Consider the following 22,216-nt stretch of genomic DNA (forward strand, 5'->3'; position numbering starts at 1 on the left):
GCGTGCGCGGGGCAAGGAGCTCCCGGCGCTGCCTTTCTTTCTGCTTTGAAAACTGCCCAGAAATCAGGTAGCTTCTTTTCACAGTGTTTTTCTTTCTTTGAAAACAGGAGTGGGAGGAGGGGTTGTATGTTGGCTTGTAGTCTTGGAAACCGAAGCCGAGGAATAGTGAATGGAAACCCAAACATGAAGCTGCCTGTGAACTACAGGCCTGATGTGGAGATAGGATCAGAAACGACTCGCGCTGGCTGCAGCCGCTCCGGAGCCTCCTGCGGCCGAGCGATGCGGGGCTGCGGCGCAGAGACTGCGAGACTCGGCGCAGCTCTCCCGTACGCTGTTCAAAACAATTCGCAAGTGGCATTTCCATCTGGAGATTCAGCTGGCAAAATATGACACGTTCATGCCAATAAAAGCAGCTACAACTGTAACCTGGGCTATCGACATGACTGTCTCTCTCTCGGCCAGCGCTTCCCTCTGCTCCACGCGTCTCAACCACCTTTTCTCCGAAACCACCCGATTGACCAACACAACCAAGTTAAGCTCAAAGCAACTGTGTGTGAGGTTATGAGTTCTTTTCCTGTCCTGAAGAAGGGCTTATAAGCCTAAAAGTTTGCCTGGTTTTTTTCAGCTTTATTAGTCTATAAAAAAAATTATCTTTCCCTAGTCCTTGATTATTTTAGACCATCGCAGCTACAGAAGCTCTATGACTCTTTGCCAACCTAGCCATTAAACACGGAGCAACCGGTCCTGATTTAACTCACTAAAACTCTCTTTGATTTTTCTTCATCATTTGATTTGGTCCAGACCAAAAAAAAATCACTTCGGCTGCTCATTTCTGCAACAGAAGTGATTTGCTGGATTAGAGAACTCAGTATCGCTCTGATTTCAGCTTCTTTCCCGGTGTCATCCGTTTCCCTATCAAGATGGTTTTGCGGCTGAAGGTCTTGGAGATGAAAATCAGGAGCCTGTTCCAGGAACACCAGAGCCCGGAGCAGAGCCCCGTGTTTGGAAAGCGCCACGGCTCAATGCATTCCACATGGACGCAGTAATGCTCCGGCAGTGCCTCGTGCGCCGCGGCACAGGGGGAGTTAGCTCTTGTTCGAGCCCTTTCAGAGAAAAGTGATATACCAAAGGGCATATTCGAACAAAGGTATGGTTGTAATTAGAATCAGAGCAGTTAAATCTGACATTCAGCTGTTTTATGCCAGCTGTGCCTTTAAAAGGAAGAGCATTTAGGCATTGAGTTTCATGTCTTTTTATTGTTTATTTAGCATGAATTTAATCCATATCCTTTTTTTCTAACTTTCTTTGCGTGCGTCTATGCAATTGCATAAGACATGAAGAGCTTGTAAGTGTTCTTACAGCTGTGCAAGTTTTATATTAATGGAGCCCTTACATAATTTTGACACAGATATGTTATGTACACGTCTGCAGTTCCTGAGCACGGCTCAGAAAAGACATCCCCCCAAAAAAGAAAGAAAGAAAGAAAGAAAAACCCGTTTTGTTCCTGGGGGAAAGCGACTCATGAAGAGGGAAGATCTGCATTTACTGGGGGATGTTTGCACTGCTTACCCAGCTACAAAACTGCAGTAAGCAAATGCCTGTTATTGCAACTGTAATTATCAGTGTTCAGGAAGACTTTGGGCTGTGTCTATGCGGTGCGGTGCTGTGCAGACAGGGACCCCCCGTGCCACCAGCCACCCCTGAGTCCAGGGCATGGCTCCTGGGTGACTCTGGTAGCCCCTTGCTTGCCTTGGGGGATTTTGCTCCCCTTTTCCTCTAGCAGGGTGTTCGCAACCCGGACCCCAGCCTGCAGCGCGGAAACAACCAGCTCCAACTCTTTGCTTTTGTTCTTCAGGAGCCAAGGTGAGCCCCAGAGCCAGTCCTGAGCCCCAGAGCCAGTCCTGAGCCCCAGAGCCGGTCCTGCTCATCCAGCCCATGATGCTCCTTCACGGGCTCCATCCCGTGGCTTTAGCCTGTGGCTCCAGGGTGTCCTGCTGCTGTTTCGGGCCCTCTTCCATCAATTGCACACGCACGGAGCTCACAATAAACGTGCCACTTTCACAAGTTTCTCGGCAGTTCAGCTTGCCTCTGCTTCCTGCGAGGCTGGCTCTTACCTGCTGTAAATGAGCAACGCTTCATCTACGTCCTGTAGATTTACACCGGCGAGCTGCCGGCCCCACGAGCACAGCTGGTAACGAATTTCCTCCCTTTGCAGACATTTGCCATCCAGGCCTGAGTCATCCCAAAAGCTCGCTCCATGCGATGCTCCTCCGGTGATTTCATACGGAAGCGGTCAGAGGCACCTCCGCCCCAGCCCTGCGCTGCGGGACGATGAGCACAGGGTCCTGCAAACTCTGCAGCCTTGCAGCTTTCCTCCCGTTTCACTTCAGGGGGTTCCCCATTGGGAATCTGTGGCTAGAAAGAAAACTGGAACTGAACTTTTAAAATTGATTTTTACCAAGCAGGTCTCTTCTTCCATCGTCACCCCTGTCCTCCAAGGAGGACGCTCCGGCGAGGGCTGCATGGGCTCCCCCTGCTCCCCTCTGCAGAAGGGACGTCTCCAGCCCACCCCGTCCTGCCTGGCTCTCGCCTCCGGGGCAGGTCAGGCACAGACGGGTATCGGTCACACCAGGACGGACAGAGCCCCGGTGCATCCTCTCTCCAGGGTATTTATTCGGCCAGTTTGGATGCTTCTGCTTCCCTGCAGCTTGTGCTGCTTCTGGGAGATTCGACCTCCAGCCTGGAGCGACACCGGGCTCCGGCCATCGGTGAAATCCTGGCTGTGCACAGCATTTGAAGAAAATCGGTGTAATTGTTCCTGGTAGAATCACACCAGACAAAAGCACGAAGGCGTCAAGTCATTCACTCTCCGCTGGATGTATCTCTCAACCTGCACATGCACATATGCACACAGATATATTTTTGCTTCCCTCGATGCAGACACATACACATAAATATTCTCTCTCACATATATTCACAAATACTTTATCTCTTTCCCCAGCTCTCACCCACACACGATTTTACTCTTTTCCCCCCCACCTTCTCTCTCTGTCTCTCACACACAAGGAAAACCCTCCTAATTATTTTTAAGAAATAACAGTTCTACGTGGAAAAGGATTTTGCACAAAAAAGTAACAGTGGAGCAAAGTGGCAGCCAAGCCGCCCTGGGAAGTCAATGCCCATTACGATAAAAGCAGCTAATTAAAAACCCCCAGTGGAAAAGCAGCTCCAGGGCCAGCGAGGGCCAAGGGAAGGTTACACAGGTATGGAGCAACTCCGACTCCCCTGGCAACCAGGCAGAGCCGACCACTATCTTAATCTGCAGTAACTCTTCTAAGATCAGCTGCCGCCTCCCTCCCGCTCCGCTCTGGCTGCAGTAGCCAGAAGAGGCTCTGGAAATAAGCTCGGGGTGCCAGATCGCGCCATCATCACCCGCGCTCACCTCCCGGGCCCCAGAGCCCTCTTTGCACTGCGCCCGGCTGGCAGGCGGGTAGCGCCATGGGAGTCGGAGTTGTACAACCCTTTATTCAATTTTCCAGGTCAAACCCCCATATATCGGGTGCTACGTCTTCCACATAAACATGCCAACTTCCATCGGCAATGAAAAGGTGACCCCATCGTTATGGCATTGACATGAGAGATGCTTTAGGGTTCATTCCCAAAATTTCCACCGATTTCCCGCAGGACCACAGGCCAGGCACTTCATCCCGAGCGCCTCGGTTGACTGTTGGCATTATCAGCTCCTCGGGACAGGGGCTGGTTATTTCTGGGTCACCAGGCAGTGCGCAGCACAGCTGGACCCCGCGCTGGGTAAACCTGCTTGGTGCTGCTATGGAGAAATAAGTGAGTTTTGCAGCACTGCTCAGCTGTTTCTATAGCAAACCGCTATCCAAATTGCTCAATTGCCTACTTTATAGTGAAAGTAACACACAAACCTTTTTTAAGCTAGTGAGCTTTATTTAGGAAATAAATAAAATTGTAAGAAAATATGAATGATTATAATAAATACAGCACTTGTCAAAATTACACAGCCATGAAAAGCATAGTATTTTTAGGCATATTACTCCAGTGTGGTTTCAGGGGCTGGCACATTACTGGAAAAATAACTTTCTGTCCCTGAAAGAACATTTCAAACATGGAAGAGAGAAAAAGACAGACAGAGAGAGAGACTGTACGTGTGTGTGATGGCAAAGAATATCCAGTTCCATCCCAAACAAGCTTTGATAGATATTTGTTTACGGTGTGGGGTTTTTTGAAATTTGATACTTCATCACAACTAATTATTTTAAAGGATGCTGTCAAGATAGAAATGAGAGGTTTGAAAAATCTCTTCATATGCCGGCAGACAGGCTGGAGGTTAGTCACAGCACATGACATTTCACCAGCTCTGCTAGACGGCTGCGGTTTCCATGGTTTGCAAAATATAAGTGGACAAACAGTTTCTCCTTTCCCTTCTCAAGCAGCGGGCACAATATTGTCTGTTGGCTTTGTGTTTTCAATTGAAATATGGGAAATATTGCAGAGGAAAAATGAATACAGAAATTGCATATAGGCCTTTTACTTATATATACACACCTGCCTCTGTCTGCAGGATCAGGCCTTGGGTTTGTACACTGCAGTCCCACTCGTCCCGTGGAACAGCTCGCAGTCCTGGACAAATAAGTTCAGAAACTGCTGCACCAAAACCCAACGCAACTCCACTGACTCTGTCAAACAGTTGTTAAGCAGAGAAGGAAGGGGGTGGGTGAGGCTGGCTGCTTTTTGGGGATGTGTAGCATTTGTACTTCGCACACATCCAGACATTTCCAAGCTTGACTTGTTTATTAAAAAAAAAATTAATTCTTTACCTCTATTTAAAAAAAAAAAAGACAAAAAAATTTCTAGTAGTTACTTCTATTTTAGCATGTGAAAAGACTTAAGCAACAGAGCACATAAAAAGAATTAACCAAGAAAAAAAAAAAATCAATGCTTTCTAATAAGTCACTTGCCTTGAAGGTTCAGGAACCGACTGAACACTCTAAAACAAAGCTCTGAGGGGTCCTTACTACTGCTTGGACTGGCAGCTCTGGACTTCCTGGGGGTTAACAACCCTCAGAGCTCCATGTCTGAAATAGGAAAGTGAAACGACTCCCTTGGAAATGCAAGAGGTAATCTCCCCAAGGCACAGTGTAATCTGGTCACCGATTGCTGATGCAATAGAACATCTCTTTACAGAGCACTTAAACATAGGTCTAAAATAAATAGCAAGAAATAAATCATCTGGTGTAAGGAATGCAAGCTACAGATGCTATCCACAACTCACTGCTTTCAAGGTCGTCAATAAGCACAAACAGAGACACCCGATAGGTGCCTCAGGGGAAGGAATCTGCCCTTGTCCCTGGTGGGGGAACAGCCAAAACCCCACATCAGGGCCGCCAGCCAGCGCCGTCTGACAGGTCCTCGCTCCGTACCTCCCGGGAAAGGGACCCGCACACGCCGCGGCGCTGCCGGAGGATGGGGAAAGCTCAGCTTCACCCCTTGCACCCCAGAAACCTATGAACCCAAGGGTGCTAGAAGGGAGCTCGGGCCACACTCCCTGCCAGACATCTAGGCAGAATGACACCCACACCTGGGCCGGGCGTGAGAAAGAACAGCGCCTTCTTCCACAAGTGCATCTGCAGGGGGGTGACTGTAACCTACATCTAAACCAGGAGTGTTTTGATGAAATAATCGCAGATCTCATTTGCAATAGCACACTCTGAGGGGCACTGGGCAAAGTACTCGGCATGCTCAGCAGTAGCTAATTCTAGCAGGCAGATCTTCAGCTGATGTGAACGGATTCAGTGGAGCGTAGGCTCAGGCTCTCTGGATTTTGTGTGCACATGAAAACTAATACAAGGTCTCAAGCTGATGGGTTTTTTCCTTGTAAAGCAATGAAATTCAGTGAGTGATTTATCAGACACTCATACTTCATGATTTACTAATTTGTTTCTATAATGCATTTAAGGAAAAGCGTGTCTTCTTTCACATAGGCATATTTAGGTGACTGTAGTTTGGACAAAGGGAGGAACATAGGACACCCACTTGCAACATTCATATCGTTCACTGGTCTCTGAAATGAAGCAGAAGTCAAGTCTGGTCGAAATGCATCAATAATATGTTCCCTATTATTTTGGTCAAGCAACATAAATGTAACCTGAAAAACAGAATGTGGCAATGATGAGTTATTGAACTGAAAAAGAAACCAGGAAATATCAGAGACAGAAGTGCAAACATGCTGCAAAAGCAGCTGGATGCTCTATCGATAATTAAATATAAAATATAATTAATGTTTCACAACCTGCAAGGTCAGTTAATGTGAACAAGGGAGATTGTAACGGTTCCCAGATAAAGTATTTAAAATCTTGCCACCCATAAAATAAAATTAAATAAAATAAAGTAAGGAATTATTTCTTGGTAGAGAACTGCACAATCCAAAGACGTTTTTCCTCTCTCTCCTGACAACTTAAACAAATCCCGAGTTTGGTTACAGTCATTACATTCATTCTGTTATTGTGGTTTGGAATCAAAAGAAACAGCTCAGTTGCCTGTACGCAAATATGTAAAAGACACAACCTAAATATCTGCATAGAATCTCCCCATCTCGTTACCACTTTTATTAACTCACAGTTCTTTAGCTTGAAACATGAAATGTATGTAATAATTTTTTAAGATAATGAGGATTGGGAACTTTGATTTCTATTTTTTTTGGCCGCTAAATGGTAGTAAAGCTATTTATATGAAAGGCTTACAGATTTATTACCACACAAAGGCAAGTGCTATAACAGAGACCAGAACCTTGTGCACACTTTCACTGCTTTTCTAACCATTGTTGCCATTATCAGATTGCACTTAGAAAACGTGAAAAAATAAGATCAGGAACACATAAGACATTTACGGCACGTTTGTAAGTAGAACTCTAACCTCACATTTCTGACACCCTTTGCTGTGCTTCAGGCAGCAAATCATAATTCCCTCATAAATTGATAATATCTATGTATAGCAAGAGCCAGAAAAAAAATGTGTCTCTGGCTTTAGCCCAAATGGACCCAGGTTGGGATATATCAAACACCAGTATTCTGGTGTCTGAAAATCCTACAAGGCACAGTATGGAATCTTGGTAAGAGAAGCTTTCCCTGTGCGTAAATCACTCCATTCAGAGACAAATTATTATCCAAGATTACAGTGTGACTAACAGCCATCGGAGAGGAAAACGGGAAAATGCTCCAACTTCCACTAAACTTAAGAGAAAAAGTCCCCTTGTGTTCACTGGGAGAAGTAGTGGATTTATGCTAGGATCAGATATGAAAAGGTTGCCCTTCTTACCTTGTGCCTGAAAGGCCATGGGAGCAGAGCATCGTAGTCTCCTCTCATGACAACAAAGAACAGGGACACGTGGGTTCCTTTTCCTGTCCCATCCCCATTCAGATAAACCCTCAGACAGACCTTGTAGCCATACTTTGCAGTGTAGAAAGCTGAAAATCAGAACTCTTCATTAGTAAAGCCTCCTTTGAAAAAAAAAGACATAATGAGTGTTCTGACATATGGGAAAAGACAGTGTATGAAGTTTTTTGCTATCACGGAGATGAGAACAGACAAACCGGTACACCCTGGAGATTATAAGCAAGGAAAATCCAGTGGTTGGAATCCTTTAGTGCCTTATGCCTCAGTGAAAATTACTTGTTGTTAGCCACACAAGCATTATTTTACATAATCAAATTACTTCTCACATGAGAGATAACTGCTGCAGAAAGCCATTCGGTACCATCAGGCACCAAGCTGTGGGTTAGACGAGACAGATCCAGCAGATGTCACTGCAAGTAGCTGCGGCGGAGGGCAAACTGCAAAATGAAAGCCCAGAACAGAACACAACTCTGTGGAAAAGCACATCACAGCTGCCCTGAGCTACAGGCAGGAGAGCATGAGGTCTTTGCCTAAACAGCATCTTAGTTTAAGGAGCTATTTTAAAGGACCACATGAGCAGAAAGAAGAACCGTTCTAGAGAAATAAGTGGGTTTTCTACAGGTCTGGGTTTTGTTAACACACATATATGTCATGTGTTTTACCTGGTGAATACAAACTGACTGTTCTTCCAGTCACAGAGTCTTGTAACTTCCTGCCAACATCTGTTATTTTCCACAGAAAGACCCCATCATAGGAAGCTTGCTCAGAGAACAGAAGACTCTTATGAAGACTGCTCAGGCCTGCATCCTTCTGCATCAGGGACCTGTGCAACTCTGCAATCTAGAAAAAACAAATCAGTTCTCAATCGACCCCCCTCTCCGGGCTGTTGTGCTGCAGCAGTAGCAGAATTGTTCTGGAGTCCTCGTGTTCTGGAGGGTCTCCTCTGATTTCTTTTTAAGTGATAGATGGTTGTTTGGTCCTCCAGGCATAATGCTGCTTTAAGAGGATCAGTCATTCAAACAACTGTCTTACTTGCTAACAGTCTGATCATGGCAAATTCTGAACATTCAAAACTCTCAGGAATATCTAGGCACCTAAACACAGATTTAGATAATATTAGAGATCCCCATTTGAAAATTTATCCAAAACAACAAAAGGATCCTGTAGATGTGTCCAGAACTTAACACTTCACAGCTCAAATTCCTGTGTCCATCCCTGCCTGATCCCTACACCACCTCTCTGATATGTGTAAATATTTGTTATCGATAGAAAAGCACAGAGACAATGCTTATCATAACTATTTACCTTCAGTTCAAGGCCTCGTATTATATTTTGATCGAGTTCACTCTGTCTCCGAAAGGCTGTGATTTCCAAGTTAGAGGTCTCCACCTCTTTATTGAGCACTGCCACAATATTCTCAAACACATGTAGCTTATTTTCTAGCTCAGAAATCACTTTCTCCCTTACAAGTTGCTGCAGAACAGATTTATCTTCAGAAACAGAAGATCCAGGAAAACAGTCTACTTCCAGATCCCCATTGACTTCCAGCCCCCCTGGGATCTGCAGATAAGAGATGCATTTTCCTGCACCATTCACTTTCAGCTCTGACTGTGGGATGGAACCATTTGCAGCTTTGGCAGCAGGGCACAAGCTTGCCTCCAGTTGCTTTATGTGCTGCAGCAGAAGCAGCATGTGGGCTCCAACTGCAGTTTTTTCATGATCCTTTATCTTCTCTTTGCTTCCCTGTAAGAAGACGACACTGTCAATACACTCCGTACAACTACCATAACTGGCCTGGGGCCAAATCAAGCAATGTTCCCTTTAACTGCTTGGGAGAGACAGAGGTGGAAGAACTGCAAGATACATTGCAGCCGACTCTAAGAGGAGACACGGAACAAGGAAAACCAACAAGCCCTCCAATGATCAGTTTAAGCTATGTGTTCACATGCGTACATAGACTACATAAAAAGAAAACAATTGTCTACAATTTCTGTATTAAACAGGATGCCAGGCAGAGTCTCAGCAAGATTCTCCAATAAGCAATATTTAATATATATACTGTGCACAAAACATGAGACAAGGCAACAAATGCAAACTAAAATGTAAAGAAGACCCGTTACTGTTTTAAGAGGCGTTACCCTGAAGGCAATATCCAAAACAGAGCAGAACAGCATATCTGATAAAACAGCGGAATTGTAATAAACATCTGTTTTTATCTCAAGTGAATGCACAGTGCAGGACACAGGGTATCACTGGCTGAACTGCACCTACACACACTGCGTAACCATGATGTTGGCAGTTCCAACATCACCTCTGCTGGTCTACTAAAAGTGGGTAGACCTTCTCTCTTTTCTTAAAGATATATTTAAATCAGGCCTACTGCCTTGAACACAAAGGCTGGCTAGACCAAAGGCATAGTGCTGAGTTGTACACCATTTGAGACCTTCCTGAAGGCAGCTGTTTCACTCACCCTGAATGAACAGCCGACTTCAGAAAAACAACATCTATCCTTGTTGATTAAGGGTGTAGAGCAGTTCTGTTGAAAAAAGAAGGAAAGAAAATAATCAAATACCAATTGAAAGGGATTCTTTTATTTACGTACAAACAACTAGGCCACAATCCCAGCAGCTATAAATCAGGTTAATTCAAGTCAAGGCATTACCGCACTTTACAGTGTCCGACCAGCTTTGAAAATTCATTGGTAAATCAATCACGAGTGTGATTGATTGCAAGTTTCTCGCACACAGCCTGGCAGTTAAGTGTCCATCTAATAGAATCCATAATGATATAACATAATTTAACAAACCACAGTGATCCCCTATAACAACTTCTCATAAATGAGATTCCAATAAGCAAAGTGGCCCACCACAGTGGATAACACCATGCACACAGCCACTCCAACCCTCTTCCTGCTCTTAAAGAATGCACAGAAGAGCTGCATCATGCAGCACGCCCTGGGAATGAATGGATCGATCAGACCAAAAGCTCTGACTTTCAGATTTAGTCCCCTTAACAACCAATGCATGTCTCTCTAAATATGCTGCTATACAGCATACTCTTCTTTTGCTCATGTGGGTCTCCCTGAATATTTGAAAGGAAACAAACGTTTCCCCATTTTTGTAAGATTAATTGAGAAGATCATTTAATAAAGTTAATTGTGGGAGCAGGGAAGAGAAGGTAGTTAGCAGAGCTATGTTGGGATGTAAAAAGTGCCCAGATACAACTGCCATATCTGAAGATGTTCTCAAATGTTCATTTAACCTACATGAACAAGTGATACTTTTATGAACTGAAATAAAGCTTTTACCTACCTTTTCCTTTGATGGTGTTTCTGTTTGCACACATTTTTGTTCCTTACATAAATTGCCTTCACATGAATGTTCCTGTCATTAAAAGAAGAAAAAAAGAATTCAGTACATTATTAAAATCGTTGAGCATCTTTATTTAGGAGTCTTTGAAACAAAGCTTGTCTTTGGGAATGCTATTCCCATTTTACAGAAACTTGGAGATTTGGGAGGCTTTTCTACAAGAAATTCTGTGTTATGGAAGAAAAAGTTTACAATAAGTTTCTTGCTTTCTTCCTGGAAGGTGTGGATTTAAGGAGGAGTAAAGGAAGGAAGAGTAACTTCCCCAGGAACACTACGAGCTCCACAACACATGGTGCAAAATCCTGTACCCCTGTCCAGAGAGTGCCTGCTCTGGGCCTCACTACACAATAGGCTGCAGAGTTCTCTGGCTTCTTTTTAGAGGAAATAACGTTCAGAAACTTGGGACTAAAGCACATCTGCTAAAAGCAGGTGCTGCTGTCCCCTGTACAACAAATTGCAGACACAGAGGTTTCTCAAGCTAAGCCTCTAAGATGATTACTCTTCTTTTCAGCCTAGCAGGTGTGTTCAGTGATGGATCTCCAGATGCAATACCTGTAAAGTGAAAGTACAAAGTGCGATCTTTCACTTATGGGGCCCAGAGCTTTTGGAAACTACTTACAGATGCTTTGCAAGGTCACCCTGGGAAATTTGATACAAGATTGGCAATATACAAGTCTTGCCCAGTTGAAACCATAGTTATGTGCATACACACACACACACACACTTATGTACACACACATATATATGCAATGACATGCAGGTGAATTACAGAACAGAAAGCAAATATACAGGAAACCCAAATATAAACTCTTCTTGCATTGACTTCATATAGTTTGCTTAATGTGCAGATCCTTCTAGCATCCTGCTTATTAACATTTTGAAGGCTGGAATCCAAATTTTCCATCATGATGTGCTAATGCAAAATGCATTACCCCTAACATGAGACTTCCTGACATTTCTGGTTCCAAGAAGGCTAAAGTAATCCTCCTGCCATTGGTTCATACAACTGTAATATATGTATTTAACATCGCAACTGTCAGCTTTCAATTCACACTGTTCAGGGGGCTCTCTTTAATCTTTATAAACACCTTTGCATGCCAGTACTTTTCCTACAGCAGTCTAGAAATTTTTTGATAAAGCCATTCCAGCAACCTTCAAGTCTCCCCTGCAAAGAGTCCTGAGGTTTCTCTTTCCACCCTCAGAAATACAGCCATAGGTTTTTCTCACTTTCTAACTCATTTTTTTAATACTCTCTGTCTTAGTTATTGCACACAGTACGCCTTTATTTTCTTCCTTTCTGCTATTTGACTCCTTCAGATCACTGATTTCTTGAGGGGGAGAGGGGCTGGTGAGAAGTTTATTTAAAATATGGAAATGCAAAAATCACAAGACCAGTAACAGATTGGCTAAGATGGAGAGAGCGAGAGCAGTGCCCAAAACTTACTATTTGCTCCCAGAGGATTGTGGATACATGGAATACACACAAATAATCAAAATTCCTATGCCACGTAACTGCAAATTTAATAAAGCAGATCATGTAACCAGCAAAATCCCAATTTTACAAATACTAAGGCAGGCAGAGAAAAATCAACATCTCAAGGCTAATCCCTTGCTTGTTTGCCAAGGTTTCGTAAGCAAAAAATTAATTAGATGATAGGTAACCAGAATGAGTGGGAGGAAAACAGTTCTTCATTGCAGGAAAATGAAGCCTGCTGAGGTGGATCTGCGGTATCACAGATCTCTGAAAAGAGAAAGGTGCTCAGGGAACACTCACACAGCTCAGGTTTCCTTCTCCAGCCTGCCTACTGCACTTACAGAAGGCTGCAAGGGATTAAGTGTTGCCACCTTCTGGTATTTACTGTCTCTCTGAAACATACACTGGATTTAGGACTGGTAAAATGTGCCTGGGTCCAGATATTCTCCTCTCTCTGTAAAAGTTAGTAAGATATGAAAAGCACATGCAAAAGCTTCCCAAGAAACATGTTTTAGCAAGAATGCCTTATTCTTACCCCAGAGGGACTGTTACCGCCATGTTGAGTAAATCTCACAGCTCGGTATTTGGAAAGGCATAAATTTGTGACAGTTATGACATGCAAAGCTATCCACTACTATTTACTTCAGGCTATATTTTTGAGATATTCGCAACCATCCTGCCATGTAGGTCTTATATCACTTTGCCCCCATTCCAGGACAAAACTCCAAGGCTGGCAATTATTCTCTTTAAATCATCTGGAGGGAACAATATTCATTATCCTACACCCCAAAAGAGCATTGCCCCAGCAACATTTTCTGTGATAATAGAGCCCCCAGGGTCAGAAGTTAGGTGGGGTTGGGACGAGAATGTTTTTAGAGCTTTCAAATCAAAACATACATAGCAGTATTAGCAGGCGTGGGGCATCTCTCATTCATGCTGCTATTGCTTTGCTCCAGGAGTTTTTAATCACAAAACGTCCTAAACAACAGATGATGCACTTCCATCATGAGGCTGAGAAGTGTGCCAGTGAAGCTATATCTTCGGCAAACTTTTCATGTAGGAACAGATAATTTTCTATGACTTTTGATCTGCCACCCGCCCCCCCCTATTTCCTCCTTCAGCAACACAGAAGAGTTTCTATTAGCCCACTTTATGCCCTCAGACCACTCCCAGAATTTGTACCATGCTGCATCTACAAAAATGGGTAAAAATAAAGAGCACCTTTTATTTAAGTTAAAATGAATGTATAAAGGTACTTAAAATGTGCAAATCAGTAACACATAACATTGCCCTGCTATCACAATTTTGAACATGACTGAGAAAGTAATTACTTTTAAGAAAGAATGGAATAGGTTTAGTAACATAAACTTAAAAGTTTGATGATCAACTACATTCCTGTGTAAAAAAAAAAGTTGGTTTAAAGAGGATTTTGAGCAAATGCTGGGGACAAACTAGTGTATGTGCATATGGAGGATATATACACATACATTTTGCAAGTCCCTGTCACAACAGTGGGAAACAAGTTAAACATAAAAAATATGAATTAAATATGTTTAAATAATCACGGAGAAATTTCGGGCAGATTCAGAGTATGCTGTTCCTGGTCTATATGGACACTGCTGCTAATTTGCAGAGTTATACCTGATCATATCTGATAGAAATAATACCTGACAAAAGCCTGCCTTACAAATCTGTGGGCAGTTTTAGTTTGAATAATACTCCAGCCACTTTCAAGATCTCTTCCCTGCCACTGTCTGTGTTCTTCTGCTTCTTACCTACCTCACGCTGAGACAGCTTTGAGACAAGAGCTAAAATATGGGCTGCCCAAGCCCTGGATGAGCACACAGATATTTCCGTCTCTGTCGTAACATCACAAGCAGACTATCAAATACAGCTCATTTTTCCCTCTGACACATGCATGGAAAAATTAGCGAACTCAGGAAAATTAAATATTCTCCAAGTGCACTAGCATGCATGAAATCAGGATAAAAATGTCATGATACATTATTTAAGCCATTAATATAAAGCCCTCATTGGAAACAGAGAAATGTTCTTACTTGGTATTCACTACTGGATAAGCTCCGCTTACACTTCTGACACATTGTCACATTATTAACACATCCATTTTCCAAATGATCTGCAAGTTTCTTTCTCATCACCATGTGTCCACAACCAGTGTGACAAGGGATTAAAGCATATTCACACAAACTCTGATGCTCCTGGAAGTAAGAAGTAAAAAGTTAGAAACAAAAATGTGAACTGCAGATACACATTTATCTATAAATAGTCTCCATTCTGCCAGCCTAGACCTTTGCTTTGCATTTGTTCTAAGCTTGGGTAAAGTCCCACTCCACAATGTTACCGAAGTTACTGGTGAAAAATCCACCAACTTTACTGGGGCTTTTTTGTTAATTCTTAACTTAAAAAACCAAAACAAAACAACAAAAAACAAACAACTTTTGATAAATTCAAACATGAGGCCTCCCTTCAACTGTCTCTCTCTAGTGCTTTTGTTTGAAAACAACATGATCCTGGTCCCAGCTTTTTTCTTTGTCTTAGGGGATACCTAACTTTTAGCCTGGGGTTTTTCGGGGTAGTTTTTTGGTTTTGTTTTTTTGTGGGGTTTGGGGGGTTTTTTTGAGCACTGATACCATCCTCTGGCTGGTAGGATCAATGTGGTTAGTCTGCTGACATCTCTGCATAGCATAAAAGAACGGACATCTGACACTTTCTATGCAACAATTAGGACACAACCCTTACCTATATTCACTATTTGCATCCTCTCATCTCAACGAGGAAAAATAGCAGCATTACTTCTTCCATAACTACATCCAACAAGTCTACTTTCAGATTCTTAAAAACACAGTATTTCAATAAAAACGCTGACCTCTTTTACTGAAGCTTCTGTAGGCACTGTGTCACAACTGATTCTGTCGTTAAAGGCAGATGGCTGTCCCCTACAGAACAGGCTCAGAAATGCCAATTTCAATCACACGCCCAACTCTCAAATCAGTTTTGCCATGTATTCATGCTGAGAGGGGCTCCAATTCTCAAAACTGTGAAGCTAAGCAAACTGGGTAGATTTTTCCTTAAAGAGGAATACACTCAAATAGAAAATTTGTGCAAAATTAGCAAAGAAAAGGCAGCAGCACCTCAGATGCTTATCAGATACACAGTCATACAAGGTACACAGCAGACTCCCTGTTATAAATGCAGAAAGACCCTCTGCTCCTACACCAGGGGACCAAAATAGAGCTACTTTAGTATCAGAATTATCTCTATTTTTTCATTATTCTAATTTGCATGGCAGATTCACAGATCTTGACCACTTAAATATTTTACCTGGGGCATTTCACAACAGTCTGAAAAGAATGATGAACACATTCAATCAATAGGAATAATTTATGCGGGAGGAAATTATTTCTCTTATAAAAACATACTAAGAATATTGCCCACAACAATGTCCTGGAGACTGAAGTATTCTGGTCTGTCGAAAACTGCTTGTAGCTTCCTTGCATTTAAATAATAAGTAAACTTATTTTAAAAAAAATCCTAGTTGATGTAAATTTGTGCAACTTTAATTTCACAATCATTGGGGATGTTCTGCATTTGGTCAAAGCCCTACTAAAGTTAATGGCATGTTTTTAGATACTCTGCTGGTATAAATCATGATACCTTCGCTGATTCTAATGAAGTTACATTAATTTATGTCTGCCGAGAACCTCCTTTCACTGTCTTTCTGTCCCTACTCAAGTAAGAATGCATGTTAATTTAAATAAACTGCCTTTAAACGTACTTCAAAATTTTTCATTATACCAGACCAACTGCATCCAAGGGTCACACAGTGTACTTTGAGTTCAGAAATCTCTTTATTAATGGCAGCATCACCAAAAGCCTGGAAAGTAAACACAGTAAGGAAAAAAACACTGGTCAGAAAGTACTTTAGCATGCACTTTTGACATAGGAATAAGGTGACTGTGTCAAAATTTCAGATCTTGATAAATCCCTTATTTTTTTTAGATTTACTGTACTGCCATAAGACTCTCTAATGTAGCAAGTTAATCTTGGTGTAATAGAAGCCCAAATAATTATTAAATCTTTTCTTTCTCATGGTTCAAAAATAAACTATTTGATGTGATATAATTTTACCGAAAATATGCCTAGCCAACTACAGCTATTATTTTAAGTTTCTTTTCACAGAAGCCTGAAATACGTCACATGCAACGAATGTGCTGACAGGACCCTAACTATAGGGTGCTGCCATGTGCCACTCTTAATGAATGCATTTCATTATTGCGGTCATTAACACCTCCTAAACGTGCTGCAGAGAGGACTTGAAACTGTTCTGCAGTGAGAGTACATTTCTCAGACCATGGCTGTTTCCATTTAGTATAGCACTGTGTACTGAAGAAATGTAAAACATATGTGAGTGGGGTTTTTTTGCACTACGTAGACTTTTTTATTATGTTAACCATGAAGAATTGTACGATTATTATGTAAATTATGAAACACTGCACACTTCTACTATTACATTTTGCACAATCAAAATAGATACGCTGGCACAGGAACAAGCCCTACTAAAGTTAATGGCATGTTTTTAGATACTCTATTGGAAAGTACACAATACAGAGGACTGCAGATTTCCCACGTAACATAACACAGAGCAAGGCAAGAACTGGGGTTGGGGGGGAAGCTTTACAAATAGAGGGAGGAAAGTATTTACAAATAATGCCCACATTTCAGTAATGTTACTGAAATTCTACACAACAAGCTAAAAAAAATAAGCAAACAAAATCATCAGAATCAACATTCTTGATTGGTTTTTTTAAAGCTAGATACAAGATGTTTGCACCTACCTACATTTGTCATATTAAATCACACAAAAGACGCACAGCCAATTCTACGAACGGTAACAATGAGATACATTTCTATAGGCAAGGTCTCATAGAAACTCCTTTTCTAATCTCAACCTGCAAGCAAAGTCCAACCCAGAAGAACTTTGCACACAAATTGCAAACAACTCCACAAACAAGGAATTAAAAAAAATCATGTAGGTTGTACAAAACCATGTATTGCTCCATCTGCATATATGGAAGAGTTTACATAATAAGCTAGCAATCACCATACAATTAGTGAAAGCATACCAGCCCCAGCCTCTATAACATTCTAGTCTAATTTATGAGCAAAATCAAAGAAAAGAAATTCAAGTTATCAGGCACATGGTGGCTTTTTTCCCCCTGTGTCATAAAAGAAAAACTCAAGGAATTTCCTGACATTACAAAATAGATCATTTAAAACATATTTAACTACAGGGACAGTCCCAGCAGTGCATGTGTTTCTTACTGCTATGTGCACTCCCTGTGCTTTTTGTTTCACACTTGTAGTTGCTAAATCATTATGAACTACTCAGGTAAAAAACAAGGCAGGAAATCGTCATCTCTTCTTTTATCCGCAGGGGTCACTGCTTCAAAATAGTCACCTGAACCTCTGCCCTCCGGGAACCTGAGTTTACACAGAACTTCTTCAGGGACCTGAGTGAGACCCTCATACAGTAAATGAGATGACTCTCACTGACATAGAAGTGCCCTGGGTCAACCAGAAGGAAACAGAAAATATTTCTTAGATTTGACATATTGTAGTTGCACATCTCCCCTCTTTCATTTTAGCTATTTCAAAGGAAGATGTTGGTGCAGGGGCTGCTGATGTTGATCATGGGTGGCTGTCACGGCACACGTATCTGCCCAGTCCTGCCTGACCCAGAGCTGACTGTGACACAAGCGGAGGTCCCCTGCCATGTCCCATCCAAGAACCGCTGCCAGGTGCACTCCTCCTCGGCACTCTGACCCACACAATGTGTATCTTACGGCCTCTAGCTAAGGGAGGACTCTGGTCTACAGCTCATGTAGTCAGGAAGATCAGCTAGCAACAAGTTTGACAAATGGATCAATCCCACCAAAAGCTTTCCAGGATAAATCTAGTGGTTATTTTCTCTTCAGCTAAGGTTGGCCCTCTGCAGCTGAACCAGAATCTTCAGTTGCTCTAACACAGCCAGGGAGGGGAGAGCACCAAGTGATTCGTGCTCAGTTCAGAGCAGACAACTGTCCCCTATGCCAGTCCCATGAATGAGAGCAGATAGAGTGTGAGCAGAAGCTTGGGAGGATGCCCCCACTCCTCTAACTGATTTCAGTGAGAGATGCAGATGCTTGGTAACCGATACTGATAAACAGCACCATGATAAGACTTGAAGTATATGTTGTATAGGAAGAGATCATAAATTAAAATGTAACAGGGAAGGGATGGGAGTTACCACAGAAATAGATCTTGGGATAAGCTAAGGCAAATACACATCCTGATAGGGTCTTTCTTTTCCTTGTGTAGGTATATTATTTAAAGTATAAACATGTAAACAGATAGCATCGGAAATAAACATTAAGCAAAACCACAGCAAAGGTAAAGCAGAGATTATCAGGAATAGATATAAAGAATAAACCTGCTAAATGATCTTCATTATTCGTGTTGTTTACAAACTCCGACCATTTGTTGTAAGTTGATCTATACAAGCAGATCCTCATGCCTTCGTGGTGACTGACTTCATCTCGACTCTTGACAGGCATAAGAATCTGCCCAGGCAGATCAGCTTGCAAGAGTGGGGCCCTGTTTACAACAACCCACCCACAGATTTTGCAGAAAGTCCTAGCAGACTTAGTGAGAATCCCACAGCAGAGAAATCCCAAAGTTATAAGAGAACTGACAGTCAACATAGAATAAGAAGTTCATAAGGGTTTAGCTGTACCTATTTGTGGTTACATGATGCATGAAATTCTGTTACTGGGAAATTTATTGCAGAATTGAGGATTTTTTTCTGAGATATTACCAAGTTCAGCATTAACTGCAGATTCATTATTTTGCTGCAGCCTCTTCCTAAACTTTGCCTTTTACCTCACTGCCAGCTGCCTATTGGGTTTCGGTTTTCCCTAACAAATTTAGGCAGAATGTGTGTCTCTTGGTATTCCTGCATGTAATCAGAAAGGAGGGAAAAAGGCAAGCTGGGACTGAGCCCTATGGCCCAGTTTATATTCAGGATATAGAATAGTGCAGCAGGATGCCTGGAAAATCACACAACAGCAAAAGAGATCTGCACTGTTAAATTACAGATGAAACATTTGCCAGTGCATAGTTTTTATCAATTATTATGTTCAGCTCTAAGTTTTCCACTATTTTCTTCAGATACCTTGGCTGTCAAAATACTTTCTAGGCAATTCAGCTAGCTAGCCTACACTCCAGCTTTTTTTTCTTAGGGATGCTCCACCTGTAAGTTTGGTAACATGTTTGAAGGGTACAGAGAACCATGAGATTGGAAAATCCACTAGGATACTTAGTAAGTATAGTAAGTAACAGCTAAGACATCTTATTACAAGTAGGAAAGTACTGGTTACTTTGAGACAATAAAAAGTTAATTATATGTAAGAGTGTGGGATTTTATGTTGCAGAACCTGATGGACTTCCAAAGTCCTAAGGCTGCCATTGTACTTTTTTAAATCAAAAACTGTGGGAAATCCGAATGACTAAAGCATAAGTTAAAATGCGTAACTATCAGTTGCTATCATATTTTACTTTATTCCCTCCTAAACTGTAGTCCAATGACAACTATAGAGTAGCCCAGAGAATGGTTAATGATAAATTAAAGAACTGTGAACTAAAACTTACCCTTTCTTCTGCCAATAGGCTTCCCTCACTTAAAGTGCTGGAATCTTCCTCTTTACATTTCTGGCAAATGGCATTTTTATTGTTTCTGGCAAAAAGAAAGAAGAATGAAATAACAATCAGTGGTGTACTGTAGTTTAGTGTATAGACACTGACACAAATAAAAACACGGAAACTGTAATTTCCACTCAGAATCCATAGTCCTTGTTCATTAAAGGGCCAATTCTTGAACACACTGACGTCAAAAAAACCCTGCTGTTCTATTCCTCAAGACTAGGACTAGGCCCATAAATCTTATCTGTACTGCAGCAAAATAAGAGCAGCCTGGATCATAAAAAAGAATAAAGCTGGGAACCTATTTATCTCATGAATTATGCAAAACCACCATATAGGAAAGATAACATGAAAACAAAAGTCTCTTAAAACACAGAGAATGCCCTTTTTCCCAAGATAGATATATAGACTTCAAATTACAAAGATCTAATAGAACCGGTGCAGAATTGAGTTCTAGAGAGTTAACATCCTATTGCACCTTAAGAAGGTTTTGATCTACTCTCAAAATATTTAGCATAGGGTTTTATATAGGAAAAGTGAAAAATAAAATTTTACTAGAGGTGTATTTCATTGCCAGCGCTGTTTAGCATCCAGGCAAATAATGAACTAATACAGGGTGAGAAGCTCATCAGAAAAGCATCCATCCGACTAGAGCATAACTGATTTCAAACTGTACTTATTAGCTGGTTTGAGCCAGTTTCCCGTTTGTGCTATAAGACTCTAGTGGGAAGATACAACAATTCCAGTTATGTCCTGCTGACAGTTTTCTGAATTTACTGTTTATGTTGCTTCATTAAGGGGCTTTGTTCTAGATTTACAGTAATGAATTTATGTAAGTTGGTCAAATATATTAATTTCAATACATTTTTACATTATTATACGTTGATCTTCAAACCACAAGTGGCCAGTGCATTGACTCAGCTTTTCAGGTACCCCGCACTGTCATCAGAGCTGGGACTGCATGAACTGGCATACACACACTAGCTTAGTAATAACATCCATGAAGAAGCATAGTAACAGGCTTTCGACTTACTTAGCCAGTACTAAAGCCCAGTTACTGAATCTTGACAGCTGCTGTTTTCCAAAACATCAAAGCTAAAGTCAGCACATATACATGGAATTGTACTGCAATTTCACCTCTCACCTGCAGGGCAGACATAACCTTTTCCAAAGGCTCTGGATCAAGGCGCAATTGTCAAAAGAAAAGGCAGGATAGAAGCAGCTAATCAATCAAAGCACATCCCCGCCCAGCTCCTGGTTTTCAGGTTCTCCAGGACAACGGCTGTCATTGTTTGTCACTAATGGCAGCAGCACCTTAACACGTAATGACCCAGCTGAGTTATTAAAAATAAAACTCTAAGACAATGTTTATTAAAATCCCATAACATCACTTATCAAAGGACTGTAAAGTCCCATGCAAGTATTAAGTCAGCCTTGCACTAGTTCTTCAAGGTTAAATCAGCATCATTATCTCACACTTGCACATAGAAAAACTGACATCTGTCAAGCCTTCCCCACCCTGTAGACTTTCATACTGAAAACAAGAAGGAGGTAGAGAGTAGCCTGCAGCCCACTGCAGGTAAGTACTTCCAGATAGTAAAGTGACTGTGGTCCAGTGGGCGAGGTAGCCACAGACTCATCTACAGAGCACAGTGGCACAACACAGCTCTCAGGAGCACTTGCAGCCACAGAATCCGCCACGGCGGTGTGACCCTCTGTAGCAAGGACCTACCGCACAATCCAGGAGAGGCAGGCTGAGCAGTACCTATGCCCACAGAGCGTTTGCAGGGCTTTCTTCAGAACGTTATTGCAGTTGCTGCACAGGTACTTCTGATCAGGCACATCCTCACAAATGTTAGTGGGATATCCGAAAGGAAATTCATTTTCATCAGGAGAAGAGCCAGGGATATCCTGCGGGCCTCTGGTTGTTTTCTCAGCCATCTGAAGTAAACTACTGTCAGAGATAAGGAAAAAAAATAGGTGCTCAAACAAGCAGACACATGCTCACTTTGATGTGAGAGAATGTATCAGGCATCAAAGTCCATGAGCAGTTCCAAACCTGTGCAGTAATCTAGTGATCTGTTTAATTGAGTCTGTAGCTGACATGTGTGACTAAATGTCACAGTGGGGTTTGAGTAGGTACCAGCAGGAAATTACTGTACAGTTTTAAAATTTCCCTCAAACACAACATGAA

General features: G+C 42.0%; 1 protein-coding gene across 1 annotated transcript; it reads right to left on the reverse strand.

Annotated features, from left to right (window-relative positions):
* Window positions 1–5,959: 5,959 nt before the first annotated feature.
* TRAF1 (TNF receptor-associated factor 1) lies at window positions 5,960–21,976 on the reverse strand (the record flags this gene model as incomplete). The annotated part of the gene is made up of 8 exons (XM_009576756.1): window positions 5,960–6,175; window positions 7,345–7,493; window positions 8,085–8,262; window positions 8,728–9,165; window positions 9,893–9,958; window positions 14,322–14,483; window positions 19,972–20,056; window positions 21,788–21,976. Coding segments are annotated over 8 exons (1,483 nt in total), but the record flags the coding sequence as incomplete, so codon positions are not given.
* Between the last annotated feature and the right edge of the window lie 240 nt (window positions 21,977–22,216).

This window comes from Fulmarus glacialis, unplaced genomic scaffold (assembly GCF_000690835.1).
Source record: "Fulmarus glacialis isolate BGI_N327 unplaced genomic scaffold, ASM69083v1 scaffold30934, whole genome shotgun sequence".
Lineage (NCBI taxonomy): Eukaryota > Metazoa > Chordata > Aves > Procellariiformes > Procellariidae > Fulmarus > Fulmarus glacialis.